This window comes from Erinaceus europaeus, chromosome 5 (assembly GCF_950295315.1).
Source record: "Erinaceus europaeus chromosome 5, mEriEur2.1, whole genome shotgun sequence".
Classification (NCBI taxonomy): Eukaryota; Metazoa; Chordata; class Mammalia; order Eulipotyphla; family Erinaceidae; genus Erinaceus; species Erinaceus europaeus.
In genome coordinates, this window is record NC_080166.1 from 125524455 (window position 1) to 125541602 (window position 17148).

Here is a 17148-nt window from a genome sequence, read left to right on the forward strand (position 1 = left end):
CTCCTATGTTTCTCATTAATAAATAAATAAATAAAATCTTTTTTTAAAAAGATGAACACACCTGCTGATTCCTCACTCCCATTTATAGTGGATAAGTTTGACGACATCAAAATTAATACCTGAACTAAAGGTATCATACATACTTTTTAACACCAGAAGATCGGAAATGTTAATCATGAACTCATTGAAATTATTAACATTAAACCTAATAAGGGAACTACTGAAATTTTAAACTAAATGAAATTTTACAGTCAATGTGAGTATAAATTAAACAGACGTACCTGAATGTAATGGCGAAGAACATACAAAATTTCCCCTTTTTTAGCCTTTTCAGATAATACCTTGTGAAAATTACCAAATGCTCGGGTACCCAGTTCTGCATAGAGGATAATCACTGGTAAATCTACATTGTTTGTGGGAAATACATGATCTCTTTTGAACAGATAGGGTTCAGGCCTGTAATATAAATAAAACATAAAACTTAACATATTGGAAGTAAAGAGAAAACACTTTTATTATTAATTTCCTGTAGTGACTCTGTATATGTAATTTTTAAATGATAGAAAGGGGGAAAAAAAGAAATCAGGATTACCACATACTGGATATTAAACATACTTCTATTTTCCAACCAGAAAATATCCACTATCTTCTTTTATTTTTATTATTTTTTATTGCCACCAGGGTTATCTTTGGGGCTCAGTTCCTGCACCATCAATTCCCCGTTCCCTCTACTTTCTCTCTTTTCTTTCTTTTTCTCCCTCTCTTCTTCTTTCTTTCTTTCATAGGGACAGATATAAATTGAGAGGGGAAACATACAGAGACAGAAAGAGAAATGAAGGGGCCAGATGGTGGCACACCTGTGAGTGCTCACATTACAGTGCACAAGGACCCCAGTTCAAGCCCCTGGCCCCCACCTTCAGTGGGGAAGTTTCATGAGTGGTGAAGCAATGTTGCAGAAGTCTGTCTCTCTCCCTCTCTATCTCTCCTTACTCTCTCAATTTCTGGCTGTCTCTATCCAACAAATAAAGATAATAGAAAAAGAGAGAGAAATATCTCTTGACACTGCTTCAACACTCGTGAAGCTTCCCTTCTGCAGGAGGGGACTAGGGGCTTGAACATGGATCCTTGCACAGGATTACATGTACACTCTATCAGATGTGTCAACACTTGACCCCAAAAATTCACTATCTTTACATGGTAACACATAATGACAACATGCTCTTTTGATGCAGTGCTGGTCCCTTGGACAGAAACATTTATAATACTACCACTGGATGTTCTCCCCAGACCAATTTTTCCACCACTTTAGAATGAACGCAATAGAGACAAGAGAGGGAGAGGCAGAGCAGAGGAAAGATACCACAGCACCGTTTCACCACGGAGCGTCACATGGCGGCGCCATAGGCTGGGGGCTCAATTCCAGGGCTTCATACGCACCCTAATGCACACTTTACAGGATGAACTATCTCCTGCTCCACGTTTAAAAAAACATTTTCTTCAGCAAATTACTATTCTTATTATATCTTACATTTCTTGAAAATGGGTCCCAAATATCTAATAAACTATCACATACAAAGATTATCAGTAGTTCATATGCATATCAGCTTCTTAAGTTCTGAAGGATAATCAAAGAAATAAATAAGTTCTAAATTCTAGATCTGTTACTACATGCAAACTTATTTTCCAAGCAATGAACTAAATTCTTTTTGCCTCTAAGGTTGGTTATCACTGGGGCTCAGTGCCACCACTATGATTCCACTGCTTATGGAAGCCATTTTTCCATTTTACTGGATATGACAGAGAGAAATTGAGAGAAGAGGGGAAGACAGAGGGGGGAGAGAAAGACAGACACCTGTAGACCTGCTTCACCACTTGCGTAGTGCGTCCCCCGCCACAGGTAAGGAGCCAGGGGCTCATACTGGGATCACTTGTGCAGGTCCTTGAGCTTCATACTATGTGCACTTAACCCAGTGCACCACTGCCCAGCCCCCATGAACTAATTCTTTACAAATATTAGTAAATTATACCTGTACAGTTCCTTTACATAGCTACTACCATTGACAAAAAATTTCAAGGTTTCTGTGGCTCAGACAAGTTAAATAATCAGGACAAGATCAAACCAAAAACCAGAATTTCAACTCAAATCTCAGTCAACATCTTTGAACAAGTAAGAGGTAGGAAAAAAAATAGGGAAGAAAGTTTAAGAATATCAAGGGTGGGAGTCGGGCAGTAGCACAGTGGGTTAAGCACATGTGGCGCAAAGCCCAAGGACTGGCGTCAGGATCCCGGTTCGAGCACCTGCAGGGGAGCCGCTTCACGGGTGGTGAAGCAGGTCTGCGGGTGTCTCTCTTTCTCTCCTCCTCTCTGTCTTCCCCTCCTCTCTCCATTTCTCTCTGTCCAATCCAACAACGACGACATCAACAACATAACTACAACAACAATAAAAACAACAAAGACAACAAAAAAGGAAATAAATATTAAAAAAAAAGAATATCAAAGGTGTTGAAATGCAATATTTTATTAAATGGGTTCAAAGTTCTAGAACCATTTGTTCATTTTCTAATTTTTAAGGAATGATGAGAAGAAAAGAAGACATGAATAATATTCCAAAAACAAGACTGTGGGCTCAGAAGTCAGTCACGGGGTCAGTGGTGTCTTGCCCAGTGGAGAGTACACGTTTCCATGTGTCAGGATCTGGGTCCAAGCCCCCAGTCTCCATCTACATAGTAAAGCTTCATGAGCAGTGGGGCAGTGCTGCAGGTATCTCTCTTTTCTGACTTCTTCCTCCCTGTTACTCATCCTCTATGAAAAAAAAAAAAGATCTTCAGAGTGAAAGAGTGTTGCTGGCAGTGAGCCCCAGTGATAACCCTGGAGACAATAAAGGGGAAAAAAAAAAAGACTCTCCTTTCTAATGGAAGGCTACAGAGCTGATGTGCCCAACTAGTCTGTATCACTTAAGTACGATGATGGTTTACTGTTGTGCAGGCACTGAGCCCCATTGACAACTCTGGTGGCAATGAAAGGAAGTAGGGAGGGAAGGAAGGAGGGGGAGAGAGAATGACAGAGAAAAAGAGAGAGAGAACACAGCACCGAAGCTTCCGTCAATGCAGTGAGGTGTTGGGCTCCAAGCTGGGTCACAAGCTGGCAAAGCAGCACACTATCCAAGGTGAGTATATAGTGTTCCAGCCCTTAAATTCTTTAAAAATTAATCAACAGGTCTACTGTAGTTATAACCAAAACCCTATCAAGGCCTTTTAGGAGACATGAAGATGGAAAGAGAGATCCCTGACATGAAGGCAGCAAAGCACAAAGAGCAAACGAACTGTGGAGGAGTCAGGCACCTATGAAGAAATGAAGGTCAAAGGTCAGAATATGTTAGAAAACAAACACTAAAACAATGAGGCATTGAAAAAACAAACAGTAAATGGTATAGGACAACTGGCTAGGAACTAGACTCTCTCCTCCCCCCGTATACACACACACATGCACACACACACATGTATGTATGTATATAATATTTTTATTGCCACCAGGACTACAGGGTTACTGCTGGGGGTTGGTGCCGGCACTATGAATCCACTGCTCCCCGTGGCCATTTTCTTCTTTCAATTTTATTGGATAGAACAGAAAGAAACTGAGAAAGGAGCAGGAGATGGAAGGGGAGAGAAAGACAGATGCTGCAGACCTGCTTCACTGCTCATGAAGCTTTCCCCCTGCAGGTGGAGACTGGGGGCTTGAACCTGGGTCCTTTTGCATATCTGTGTTTAAATCAGGCAAGCCATCGCCAGGCCCCTTGAACAAAACTGTATTATAACCCTTACAAATATACTAAATGACTAAAGAATAATGATCTGAGAGGGAAAAGGATCTGACTGCATCTTTATCTTTTAATGAAAATAAATTACAGATGAGGCTTTAAGAAAGCTACCAGAAAATATTAGTAAAAATCACTGGAAAAAAACTAATTCTGAAATGTACACATGAAAAATACTGGCTATATAAACATCTTTCATATCAAATTACAGGATATATTAGAAAATATTGGCTTCTAACAAATAAGATAATTACTAAGTGCATGTTATAGTTTAATATGTAAAGAGTAATCTAGAAACCAGAGAAACTTTAATACTTTTTAACATTTTTTTTCATTGGAAAGAGAAAAACTGAGAGGGAAAAAGGAGGTAGAGAGGGAGCATGCTCATGAAGTTTTCCCTCTTTTGGTGGGGAACTGGGGTTTGAACCAGGGCCCTTGTGCAATGTAGCATATGTGCTCTATCAGGTGCGCCACCACCTGGCCCCAGAAACTTTAATACTTTTAAAAGTATAAACAACTGGGGGCCAGGTAGTAGTGCAGCAGGTTAAGTGCACATGGCACAAAGCACAAGAACCGGCGTAGGGATCCCAGTTCAAGCCCCCTGCTCCCCACCTGCAGTGGGGTCGCTTCACAAGTGGTGAAGCAGGTCCACAGGTGTCAATCTTTCTCTCCCGTCTTCCTTTCCTCTCTCCATTTCTCTCTGTCCTATCCAACAACGACAGCAACAACAACAATAAATAACAAGAGCAACAAAAGGAAAAAAAGTGGCCTCCAGGAGCAATGGATTCGTAGTGCAGGTACCAAGCCCCAGCAATAACACTGGAGGCAAAAAAAAAAAAAAAAAGTATAAATAACTAGGGCTGGGCAGTGGCTCACCCAGTAAAGCGAACATGTTACCATGTTCCAGGGCCCAGGGTCAAGGCCCCAATCTCCTCCTGCAGGGAAGAGGCGTCATGAGTGATGAGGCAGCACCACCACAAGAGTCTCTCTTTCTCTCTCCCCATCTAGTTCCCTCTGCCCTCTCAATTTGTCTCTACTGAAAAATAAAAGCAAAAAACAACTGTACACTTGCAACAACAAGTCTTGGAAATCATCACCTCTTACACAATAAAATGATTTGGTAAAAAAAAAAAGAGGAGTAAGAAAGTATAAACTGTGAGGTACTGAAGCACACCTGAGTAGGTATTACTCTGTAAAAATCATCACTGGTGGTGGGAACTGTAGCCCTCTTATCCTATGGTCTAGTCAGCGTTTCTATAAACAAGTATTTCACACTAGTATTTATTTTTATTGTTGTTGTTATTTGATAGATGGGAGAGAAATTGAGAGGGGGATGGGAGAAAGAAAGAAACAAGAGACATGTGCAGCACTACCTCACCACTTGTGAAGATTCCCACTGCAGATGGGGACCAGAGCCCTGAACCTAGGTGCTTGTGCATGGTAACACACGCACTCCACAGTGTGCCACCACCTGGCCCCTAAACTGCTACTAATGTCCCAGGTGCAAAAAAGAAAAGTATAAGAGACGTATAAGTGCAATGCTTTGAATTACATTATAAAAGAGCAGCTCAATGTTATTATTTTCTAATTGGTTTTTACTCTTAACATATTGAGTTTTAGATTTTAAAAGATCACAAGCAGCCCAGTTTAGTATGTTTATAGGAATTATGCCTCTGGAAAACACGTACTCATATTTATGCCTAGAGAGAATCAGTACCCTAAAATTAAGAGGTAATCAAGATAAAATACAGAAAACACACACATTTCAGGAGAAAGCTTAAACTACCAGTTCTGAAGTATTCAGTTTTTCAGTACAGGATGCATTCTCGGAGACATTGTTTTGCTTATTATTTCTCACTCTAAGTTTTTTCTGCTACTTCAACCCTCACCTCTCTTTTTGAGCCACTCCTTCATTAGAGCTCTCAGAAATTTACCTCGAAGTAGCCTTCTTCAGCAGCTTCTTAACCTCATTGATTTTACAGGTGCGCTTCTTATGAATAACCACAAATGCATCACAACCATCTGGTGGCCGCTCGTCAGCTGCAATCTACGGTTTCAAAGATTATATCTAGCTGCAGGACTTGATAATTACAATATGATTTTAAAAACTCCTATTACTTTTGATTAAAAGAACTCATCAACTACTATTAAGTCATTGCTCTAATTAAAGTTTTTTTTAAAAAAACTACATGCCAGCAGAATAAAATTTTTAACAAAATTGACTTTATAATGGGAAATAAATAGTCCAGAGTTGAGTTTCTAATTCCATTAAATGGTAATTTTTCATTATAGTTCATTCAGCATTCATTTATCTTCAACCCCCCAGTTGTAAAATAACATGACATATTCAATTATAAAATAATACATTCTTACCACAATATAATCAATAACAGATTATGGAACCAGGAATCATTAAATCTATTCTGAACACACATATTAAGGCAGGGTTCTGCACAAAGTCAGCATGTGGCTTTGTTATTTTTTTTAAATTATCTTTATTTATTAGATAGAGACAGCCAGAAATTGAGAGGAGGGGGGCACTAGAAAGGGAGAGAGCCAGAGAAACACCTGCAGGCCTGCTTCAGCACTCATGAAGCTTTCCCCCTGCAGGCAGGGACTAGGGGCTTGAACCTGGGCCCTTGCGCACTGTAATGTGTGCACTTAACCAGGTGCGCCACCACCTGGCCCCCAGCATGTGGCTTTGTAAAACAGCTGGATATCTGTACATACCTGCTGAAACATTTGAATAGTTGGGGAATATGCCCTTATAGACAGAGCAAACTTTAGGAGATTGATATGTAAATTGTCTAAGAATTGTCCAGCTTTCTTCAGGATTAAGTTGTAATAGGAATACTCTGATTCTATAAAAAAAAAGAATTCAATAAAAAGAATGTTAATATTTCATACTCTACACATTGGCACATCTCACAGTAAAGCTGACTTAGTGCCTTATACCTGAAGTTAAATTATAGATGCTGTTGGGGAAAATGGAAACAATCTCTTTCAGATTAACTTCACTTGGCTCTTCCAGTGAATTCCAAGCAAGTCATGCAAGACCAGGTGAAAATCATCCCACTAACGTGAATTTGAAAGATGCTACATTATCTGACCAATCCACTCAAGGCTGTGGACTACAAAGGCAGGGCAGAAGTCCTAGCTAGGCTTTCAGAGGAGACAAGGGCAGGAAGTGGTGGGGCTGGATGGTGGTGGTGCACCTGGTTTAGTGCACACACTTCCTTGCCAACGACCTATGGACCTGCACGGGGGAAGCTTCACGAGTGGTGAAGCAGGTCTGCAGGTGTCTATCTTTCACTCTCCTCTATCTTGCTTCTGTCTCAACTTCTCTCTTTACTGTCAAATAAAATAGAAAGGAGGGGGGAAAGGTTTCCAAGAGCAGTGGATACACAGCGCTAGCACTGAGCCCCAGAATAACCCTGGTGACAGTAAAAATAAAGAGAGAGACTCACACTAAGGACAGTACATAAAATGTAAGCATAATGCACATCCTAATACTTCTACTGTGATTTAGTGTACACAGTACAGTGTACTGTGTGTGCCTGGAGTATTTCAGGGGGCAGAATTCAAATCAAACTCCAATGAATAAAACACAAACTAACCTGAGAACTGCTCTGGACCCATCTCCTTGGGCATGTGGGGAAAGAAGGAGGACAAGCCCTAGAATCTGAAATCTCTCAGACACCTTTGGGGTGATGAAGATGCCTGGATTGGGGATAAGGCAGAGAAGAACAGCAGCCTGGTACTGCAGAATGCCTAGTGCACTAACAGGGGCAATGGGAATAAATACTGGCAGTAAAAGCTTAGTGGTTCAATGTGATGAAGCCATCTCCTTGACTTGGTTTAGGATGGAACCTGAAGGCATTATGTTAAGTGAGACAAGTCAAAGGGAAAAGCTCAAGTAGACCATCTCCCTTTACATAGAAGAAACCACCTGATGTTCAACAGCCCCTCCAGTCCATCACCCCGACCTACGAGGCTCTCAGTGCTGACAGTGCAAGTCTCAGCATTACTGCTGTGGGGCCTGGCTGAGCACAGTGAGTCTGTGGCCCCACTGGTGTTGATGAAGTCTTTCAGCCCTGGTCTGGGACTATCTGTGCTCCTGGAAACTGTGTTTAGCTTGTAAGTGTGCTAACAATCTCAGCTGCTTTCCAGTTCTTGACAAAAAGCTCAGAAGTGAGGTGACTAAAGCAGATAGACAGAAACAGCCAGTTCTAAAAAACTGAAAGAAAGAAAATAAATAAATAAAGGCCTTCTGCCTTCCCCACCACCTACGCAAACCCTCACATTCAAACAGCACTCCAGTGGAGAGTCTGAGCTGGACTCCCTGCAAGACTGAGGGCAGACAGTCTCCCTTCTGCATTCATGGAAGGTGCATCCCATTAAAGCTCTGATCAGCTAATGCTGTACAGAGCCGTTTACCATCTCCACTGTTATATGGGGCCTGGAGAATGCAGACCACACTTAGCTGGCCTTGTATTCTCCTCATCTAATGTAGTTTATAGCATATCCTATGACTCAACGATTACTAACGGTAGGTTATTATTGTTATTATTATTTTTGCTCCAGGGTTATCGCTGGGGCTTGGTGCCAGCACTATGAATCCACTGCTCCTGGAGGCTTTTTTTTTTTTTTTTTCCATTTTTGTTGCCCTTGTTGTGGTTGTTATTGTTATTATAACTGTTGTTGTTGGATAGGACAGAGAGAAATCGAGAGAGAAGGGGAAGACAAAGAGGGGGAAAGACAGACACCTGCAAACTTGCTTCACTTCTTGTGAAGTGACCCCCTTGCAGGTGTGGAGCCAGGGGCTCAAACCAGGATCCTTAGGTCAGTCCTTGCGCTTTGTGCCATGTACACTTAACCTGCTGTGCTACCACCAAGCCCCCGGTAAAGTTTTTTTTTTTTTAATGTGTGATTTTCAAAAACATTATTATTCATTTATTTGTCTGTTGGACAGTGGCAGAGAGAAATAGAGAGGGAAGGGGGAGAGAGAGGTAGAGAGAGAGAGAAACTTCCAATACTACTTCATCAGTCATGAAGCTTTTCCCCTGTAGATGGGGACTGGAAGCTATCCACTGCCTGGCCCTTAAAACTTTTTAAGAACAAATTACTTGTTTGGGGAAATATTTTAATCAAAAAGTCTTTAAGATATGTTTGGCCACTTTACTGTTTAAACTCAGCATGTAACATCACAAAATTATAAACTTCCAAGCCACGTGAACCAAACGTGTTTCAGTAAATGAACATTCAAAATTCTAATTTATCTTACATTTCCACTCAGAAATAAAATCCATCTAATCTTCATTGTGTGAGGCTTCCTCCATGTCTAAAGAAGCTAATTCTTGAAGGAATCTGTTAAAATCACTTATTCTATTCATGTAAAGAGAGATAAATAACTGTTCTTTTTTTTAAAAAAAATATTTCCCTTTAGTTGCCCTTGTTGTTTTTTATTGTTGTAGTTATTATTGTTGTTGTTATTGATGTCGTTGTTGGATAGGACAGAGAGAGATGGAGAGAGGAGGGGAAGACAGAGAGGGGGAGAGAAAGATAGACACCTGCAGACCTGCTTCACTGCCTGTGAAGCGATTCCCCTGCAGGTGGGGAGCTGGGGGCTCGAACCCGGATAATTAAGCCGGTCTTTTCGCTTTGCGCCACCTGCGCTTAACCCACTGCGCTACCGCCAGACTCCTAGTAATTGTTCTTTATAATAATTAACCTGTCTTTGCTGCTCTTATCAATTTTCAGTACCTTTAACTTAATGACTTGCCCTAAGAAATATTTAGGAGCCAGTAAACATTTTTAATTCTCAAGTTATATGTATACAGAAATGAGAGAGCTAAGTTTTCACATCTATTTAAAAGTAGGAGTTTTAACTCCATCTCTATATTGTATACCAGATTACCTGAGTTGCTGAGGGTAAACACTGGAAATTTCTCTAAAAATTTACAAGTATTCTGGCAAACAGAAAAATACAATGTTACTAGATGCAAAACTAATACTATTTAAAAAAATAAGAAAAACTATAAATCAAGAATTTCTTCTTCTTGATTATCCAAGAAGAAATTGCTTGGCAATATCCAAACAATGCTCCTTATTTGGGTTTTATTCTAAGATATTACCAAAGCCCTGTGTTTTCAGAAATGCTTGGAATAGTTACCATTAAAATGTCTTCTCAAATTTAATATTTAGACTTACTAATCCAATTAAACATTCACATTTCTCTTTACTGGTGAAAACCATAAACATGTAGTACATGCACAGATACAATTCTTTGTTAAAATAAACATGTCACCTACCTGTTCGCTTATAAATTGCTAATTCTCGTACAGTTTCCAAAAATTGCCAAAATTTTTCATTACTTTCTTCTGCCATAAATTCACTATTAAAAAGAATAAAAGCAACCAGTTAATAGATGGAAATAAAAACTGGTTTAGATAACCTAAATTATACTTTTGAACCAGATTAGTGTATGATGACCACAAAACCTCTAAAGATTAATGTCTAATTACAAATTTCCATGAACAGTCACAAAGAAAGAAAACAAGTGAATAACACTTACCCCAGATATTCTCAACCACAAGGACATAATCATATTCAAATAAAGACTGTATGAGAGAGGTTGGGGAGACAGGATAATGGTTCTGCAAAAAAATTCCATGCTGGAGTCGGGCAGTAGCGCAGTGGGTTAAGTGCAAGTGGGGTGAAGTGCAAGGACCAGCATAAAGACCCAGGTTTGAGCCCCTGGTTCCCCACCTGCAGAGGAGTTGCTTCACAGACGGTGAAGCAGGCCTGCAGGTGTCTTTCTCTCCCCGTCTGTCTTCCCCTCTCTCCATTTCTCTTTGTCCTAGCCAACAACAACAACACCAATAACAATAACTACAACAACAATAAAAAACAACAAGGGCAACAAAAGGGAAAATAAATAAATATAAAAAAAAATTCCATGCCCGAGGCTCTGAGACCTCAAGTTAAATAAATACCTCACACTAGCATAAACCAGAACTGAGCTGTGAAAATAAAACAAGAACATTTTAAGGACTGTATGAGAAATTACCCTTGTCTTTTCTTCATTATTAGTTACAGAGAGAGAGGGAAAGAGGGAAACTAACTTGATCATTTCTCCATGTAAAGGTACCCGGGAACCATCATTTAATGGTAATAAATACTGGGTCTATCAACACTTTGTAGTTTTGCTTTCTTTGCCATCACTGGGGTTTCACCACTTTGAACTTACTTCATCAGCTAAAAGAGTGTGTGGGGGAGAGACAGAGAGAGAGGCCACAACATGAAGTATCGCCTAGTGTCGTCCCAGTGGCCTTGAACCCGTGTTGCAGGAGTGGAAAGCAGCACGCTGTCCAGGCAAGCAGGGATGTCCACCCTACAAAGACTTTGTGAAAGTCGAACTATTATTCTACTTGACTACTAATTTGTCCAGACTATTTTTTTACTATTTAAAACAGAAACTACCTTTTGAAACAATAGGAAAATGGTGTAGCAGGTCTTTTGCCTTCAAGTCCAAAGAAACTTGAGAGTTAACTAGTTAAACCCTAAAGCAGTCGCCAGATTCTCTCCAGCGTTGGCAAACTCAAACTAGTGCTTCGCACAAAAGCAAGTATTTGTCACCTAGTGTAAACCACTCTTGGAGTCTGAGATGGCCCCTGAAGGGGTAGAGCAGGAGTGAAAACTACCAACATTAACCTACCAAACAGGATTTGCAAACAAATTGTCACAGGGCTTCACTGCTCCAGGCTGACACTTTCAGACAGAAAGGCAAGATACAGAAAACCAGAGAGAAAGACACCACAGCACCACAGTACCCAGGGGCAGGGTTTGAACTTGGGTCACGCCCCAGCAAGTGCACTGTCCAAGGGAGCTATCTTGCCGGCCCTCAAACACAAGATCTTAAAGCAGTGAGAAGTCCCCCAACACTTGCTGTCGATGTTGCTGACCTCAATGGTGTAAGAGGTAGCAAAGAGCAGAGAAAACGGGCTAGAGTGGTGCTCCAGCAGGCAGACAGCGCTGGTCCCTCCCAGGAGAGCGCCAGAGACAGAAACAGGCGCAGCTCCACGGTGGTGGGTGGAGGGCCTCCACGCCTCTCCTTCCTAAAAATACATAAGGAAGGAGCCCTAAGGCAACTACCACATGGCTTCACTCATGTGGAATTTAGAGAACTGAGCCACACAGACTTGCCATAAAGAAAGCAAAGCAAACTGTCTTTTCAAAGACTTTGTGAGAACTATGCTGGTCACAGCTGGGGCAGGTAGAGGCACAGAACTTCGGTGGTGGGTGTGGTACGGAACTACAGCCTGTAATTTTTCTGTCTAAATTAAATCAACAATGAGGAGGAGGAAGAAAAGGAGGAGAATAAAAAAGCGGGCCAGCAAGGTGGATCAGCAGCAGAGCACCAGCATAAAGTTGTGATGCTGGTACTGTACTGAAATTAAAAATCCAGTTAGAACTTGAGCAGAGAAGCTGAACAGACTGTTTTCCAGAGAAGATGTAACAGACAGTCAACAAAACCTGAAAAGAATGCCCAAAACCCTATCGGGGAAGGGGAATCAAAATCACAATGAAGTATCATCCCACATCCGTTAGAAAGGCCATTCTTGAAAACATAATACCCAGTAACAGGAGGAAGTGGTTAAGTGGTTAGACCGCAAACTTGAGTATGTGAGGATGTAGGTTTGATCCCTGGCACCACATATACAAGAGAGCTCCATCACGTAGCAATGCTTTGGTTACCTGGAGCGTCTGCCTGTCTTATACTAAAACAGCCAACTCACAGGGGTTGGGAACTATCTCACCCAGTAGAGCATCCGCGTTACCATGTCAGAGGACCTGGGCTGGAGCTTTCGGCCACACAGACACACCACAATGAGGAAACTTCTCAAGTGATGGAGCGGTGCTGTGGCATCCCTCCCGTCTGCCTCCTCTCACCCGCTGTCTGAAATTCAAAGCCTACTCTGGGAAAGGCGCAATCACATAGGCCACAAATAGCCCCTGATGGCAAAAGATTAGTGGAGGGGGGGTGTGGGGGGTGGAGGGAGTACGTCCAGGTGAGCATGTGGAGAGAAAAAAAATCAAACCAAACAAAAAAACTTTTGTGCACTGCTGGTGGGAAATCCGTGTGACCGCTATAGAAACAGTATGCTAACTTCCTCAAAAAGCTCAAAATGGAGCACAGCCCAACAATTCTAACTCTGGGCTCATTTGAAAAGATAGCCGTGCATTCCCCATTACTCAGGGTAGCCAAGATGGGGGAACAAGCTACCTGCCCACAGAAATGTTAATCGTTAAAAAAGGTGGTGGTGAGACCTTGCCATTTCTGACATCATGAATAAACCCTAAGGATGCTATGCTAGGTGCAGTTACAGTTTATTACCATACAATTAATAAGACTTACTGCCTATGAAACTCTGATAGGAGAGCAAGTCTTAAAAATCCCTCCTGGACCCTCCTGCTCTGCTGCTGGGAATGTAAATTGGTCCAGTGGAGAGCAGTCTGGAGAACTCTCAGAAGGCTAGAAGTGGACCTACCCTATGACCCTGCAATTCCTCTCCTGGGGCTATATCCTAAGGAACCCAACACACCTATCCAAAAAGATATGTGTACACATATGTTCTTAGCAGCACAATTTGTAATAGCCAAAACCTGGAAGCAACCCAGGTGTCCAACAACAGATGAGTGGCTGAGCAAGTTGTGGTATATATACACAATGGAATACTACTCAGCTGTAAAAAATAATAAGTGTGCCTTCTTTACTTCATCTTGGATGGAGCTTGAAGGGATCGTATTTAGTGAGATAAGCCAGAAAGAAAAGGATGAATATGGGATGATCTCACACATAGGCAGAAGCTGAGATACAGGAATAGAAGGAGAAACACAAAGCAGAACTTGGACTGGGTTTGCTGTACTGCACCAAAGCAATCCAAGGGGATGGGGGGCTTTCAGGTCCTGGTACACGACAGTGGAAACTAGGCTGGGAGTGGGGGGGATGTTGAGAGTATCTTGCAGAAAACTGAGAAATTTCACACATGTACCAACAACTGTATCTACTGTTGACTGCAAACCATTAATCTCCCCAATTAAAAAAATAGGAAGCCAGGCAGTAGCACAGCAGGTTAAGCTCACGTGGCGCAAAGCCCAAGAACCGGTTTGGATCCAGGTTCAAGCCCCCGGCTCCCCACCTGCAGGGGAGTTGCTTCACAGGCGGTGAAGCAGGTCTGCAGGTGTTTCTCTGTCTCTCTCCCTCTCTATGTCCCCCTTCTCTCAATTTCTCTCTCTATCAAATAAAAATAAATAAATAAAATAAAAAAGTCCTTCCTGGGTCGTGGGGATAGTTCAGCGGCAGAGCTTGAGGGCCTAGATTCCATCCTTAGAACCAAATATCCCAGAGCTTAACTTTAAGCTCAGGCCTGCCAGCCTGTCTCATAAAGAGTCAAAACAAACAAAAACTGAAACAATGCCATGTATATGTGTGTTTGTATATCCCTTTTAAAAATAGGTCTATATTTCCCAACGAGTCTAGCGGCAAGAGAGAAGGAACACTTAGTGAAGCCGTCGTGGGGCCGCGCGTTGGGTTGTTCCAAGTTGGATGCTGGGCATCCCACGAGTGATGCTCTGCCTCTCTCTCCTTTCCTGTACGAGCCTTATTAGTAAATTAGTAAAACCTTAAACAGAAAAAAAAGGAAAATCAGAAATCAAAAAGAGGAAGAAAGAAAGGAAGAAGGTTTTGTACAACACGATGACCAATTACCAACCAGACTTAACTGCGCTGATCTGTAGGAGTGACGCATAGAAACAGCGAACAGGGGAGTCGGGCTGTAGCGCAGTGGGTTAAGCGCAGGTGGCGCAAAGCACAAGGACCGGCATAAAGCACAAGGACCGGCATAAGGATCCCGGTTCGAACCCCCGGCTCCCCACCTGCAGGGGAGTCGCTTCACAGGCGGTGAAGCAGGTCTGCAGGTGTCTTTCTCTCCCCCTCTCTGTCTTCCCATCCTCTCTCCATTTCTCTCTGTCCTATCCAACAACAACAACAACAATAATAACTACAACAATAAAACAACAAGGGCAACAAAAGGGAATAAATAAATAAAATATTTAAAAAAAATTTTTTAAAAAGAAACAACGCACAGTTAGGCGGGGCCATGTCTCCGTCAAAAACTGGGCTGAAAAGGCCCCTTTTTTTGGTGGTGGGACGGACACACACACACACACACACACACGACCCAGTCTTTCCACTAACTTCATGCCATCTCCAGGAAAAGAAGTTCCCCCGTTTGCACCGCTGGGCCTCGGAGCAGCCAGTTCCCCAACTCGGGACCCGGCCCCGTGCACCCAACTCCCGGGGAGGCGGGGAGGGGGCAGCTGCCACCTGGGGGCCGCGGCCTGCGCCCCCGCCCGGGCCCCGCCGCCCCCCAGTGCTCGCCCCGAGCCCCGCTCTTCCCTGCGGGCCGACAGGACGCGAAGGGCGCGGGGATGGGGGCACCCCGAGTCCCAAGCCCCCGCGGGGGAGGCGGGGTGGGGTGCGTGCAGGGGCGGCGGAGAGGGGCTGCCCCGTGGGTGCCGGCGCCGCCGGGTGGTCTGGGGCCCCCGCCCGCCCCACCTGGCCTCCAGCAGCAGCGGGGTGTCGGGCCACTTCGCGGCCAGGTGAGCCGTCACCGCCTTGGACGCCGAGGTCGCGGGGGCGCCCAGAAGCGCGAGCCAGAGCGCAGCGTAGCCCAGGAGGCGCGGACCTACGGGGGAGGCCATTGCGCCGAGAGGGAAGCGCGAGCCCACCGCCCGCTGCCGCCGCCGCCACACCACCGCCGGCTCCTCGGCGCGCGGCCGCCCACTTCCGGCCGGGGAGCTCGAGTCCGTTACTCGCGGCTCGGGCGCGCGCATGCGCAGTGCCCGCCGGCGCAGAGGGCGCGCGGAGCCTGGGAGCCACGTCGGGGCGGGCGGCGCAGAGGAGCCGGGATTTGGGGGGGTGGGTGCTGATATTCCAGCGGGTTTGCCACCCGCGCTGTGGGACCCGGGGCTGGGGGCTGCTGGACTCCCCAAATGTCAGCTGGGGTCCCCAGAGACTGCTAACTGGACGTGCACTGGCGTAAAAAAAAAAATTAAATTCTGAAAGTTGATGCACTTGTAAAAGGCAGTATCCTTGAAATTCCCTTTTTATGCAGTTGTTTGTTAAGTGCTTTTAGTAGAAGATGCTTGTAGTGTGAGATGGAAAATTCTTTGCCCTTTTCCCTTGAAAAACAAGACCTAATCAGTGAAGGCCACCCATTGTTTTGTAAGTTGTTCGAAGGACCCTGCATGGGGACAAGCCTTATCAGGACCTTTGCACAGAGTTTGTGGCATGCTGTTTACCAGATGGGTGGTCATAGCTGATGGTGGGAGGATGTGGTGACCCTGCCTGGTTGAATTTTAGTGGCTGTGTGATCTTGCTATGTTTGAAACTAGCCGGCGCTTTGCTTTGAATGGATCATGCTTTCGCTAAGTTTGAAATGATTGGATTTTGTGTTTGCTATAGCCTGTTATTGGATGTAGGTTGATAAGGTGATATGCTCCCCCTCCCTGAGTGTAGTCTGAATTCCTATAAATTGTGTGGTTTGAGCCCTGTTCGGGGTCGAGCTTGTTAGACTAACACCAGTCACCATCTCCGCCCGGATTGCAATTCGTCAATTAACATCTTTGCTTCCTTTCAGTGGATGGTGGTTTGATTTATGCTCGCTAACAGCACTCTCTCTGCCCGCACCCACTTGGAGTCCTTGAATTGGCTGAAATTGGGAACCCAGTGAGGTGGAGCCAGGGGCTGGAGGAAGAAGACAATTTGGTGGAGCTGACACCTAGCTTTGTAACAACACACTTGCAAATAGATTATTATTATTATTATTTGCTTTAATTAGCAGGAGATGAGAGACAGACTAGGGTACAGCGCTACTGTACTAAGGATGGTGCTGGGGATTGAACCTGGGACTCTGGAGCCTCAAGCACGAGGGTCTTTTGTATAACCATGATGCTATATCTCCCCCCCGCCTAAAGTTTTTTATTATTATTAGAAAAAATTTCAAACACCTGTTGAAAATTTTTTCAACCCTCCAAGATTTCCCTACAGATTGGAGTCACCTGACAATTTCCCCAAAGGTCATCCCCTACCCCCATCCCATGCACCAACTGCAGGAGAATTATTGAGAGTGTGATTTAATCCTGTAAGCGCATCTCCCCAGGTGATCTGAGTATGCAAAGGGGTGTGAAAGGGAGTGTCACCACCTGACTTCTTAATGCCAGGGTGATGAGTCTCTGGGCTGAACGGAGGGTTCTAGAATTTGCATTTC

The 17148-nt window shown here is 43.7% G+C and overlaps 1 protein-coding gene across 1 annotated transcript in view; it reads right to left on the minus strand.

Annotated features, from left to right (window-relative positions):
* Positions 1-15727, minus strand: part of UGGT2 (UDP-glucose glycoprotein glucosyltransferase 2) — a 146887-nt gene extending 131160 nt beyond the window's left edge. The window contains exons 1-5 of the mRNA XM_060191876.1: positions 15435-15727; positions 10126-10208; positions 6545-6675; positions 5749-5861; positions 282-456 (exon numbers count right to left, since the gene is read on the minus strand). Coding sequence (XP_060047859.1) covers positions 282-456; positions 5749-5861; positions 6545-6675; positions 10126-10208; positions 15435-15712 — 780 coding nt within the window. The 5' untranslated portion in view covers positions 15713-15727. The remainder of the gene's footprint in view (positions 1-281; positions 457-5748; positions 5862-6544; positions 6676-10125; positions 10209-15434) is intronic.
* Positions 15728-17148: the final 1421 nt, after the last annotated feature.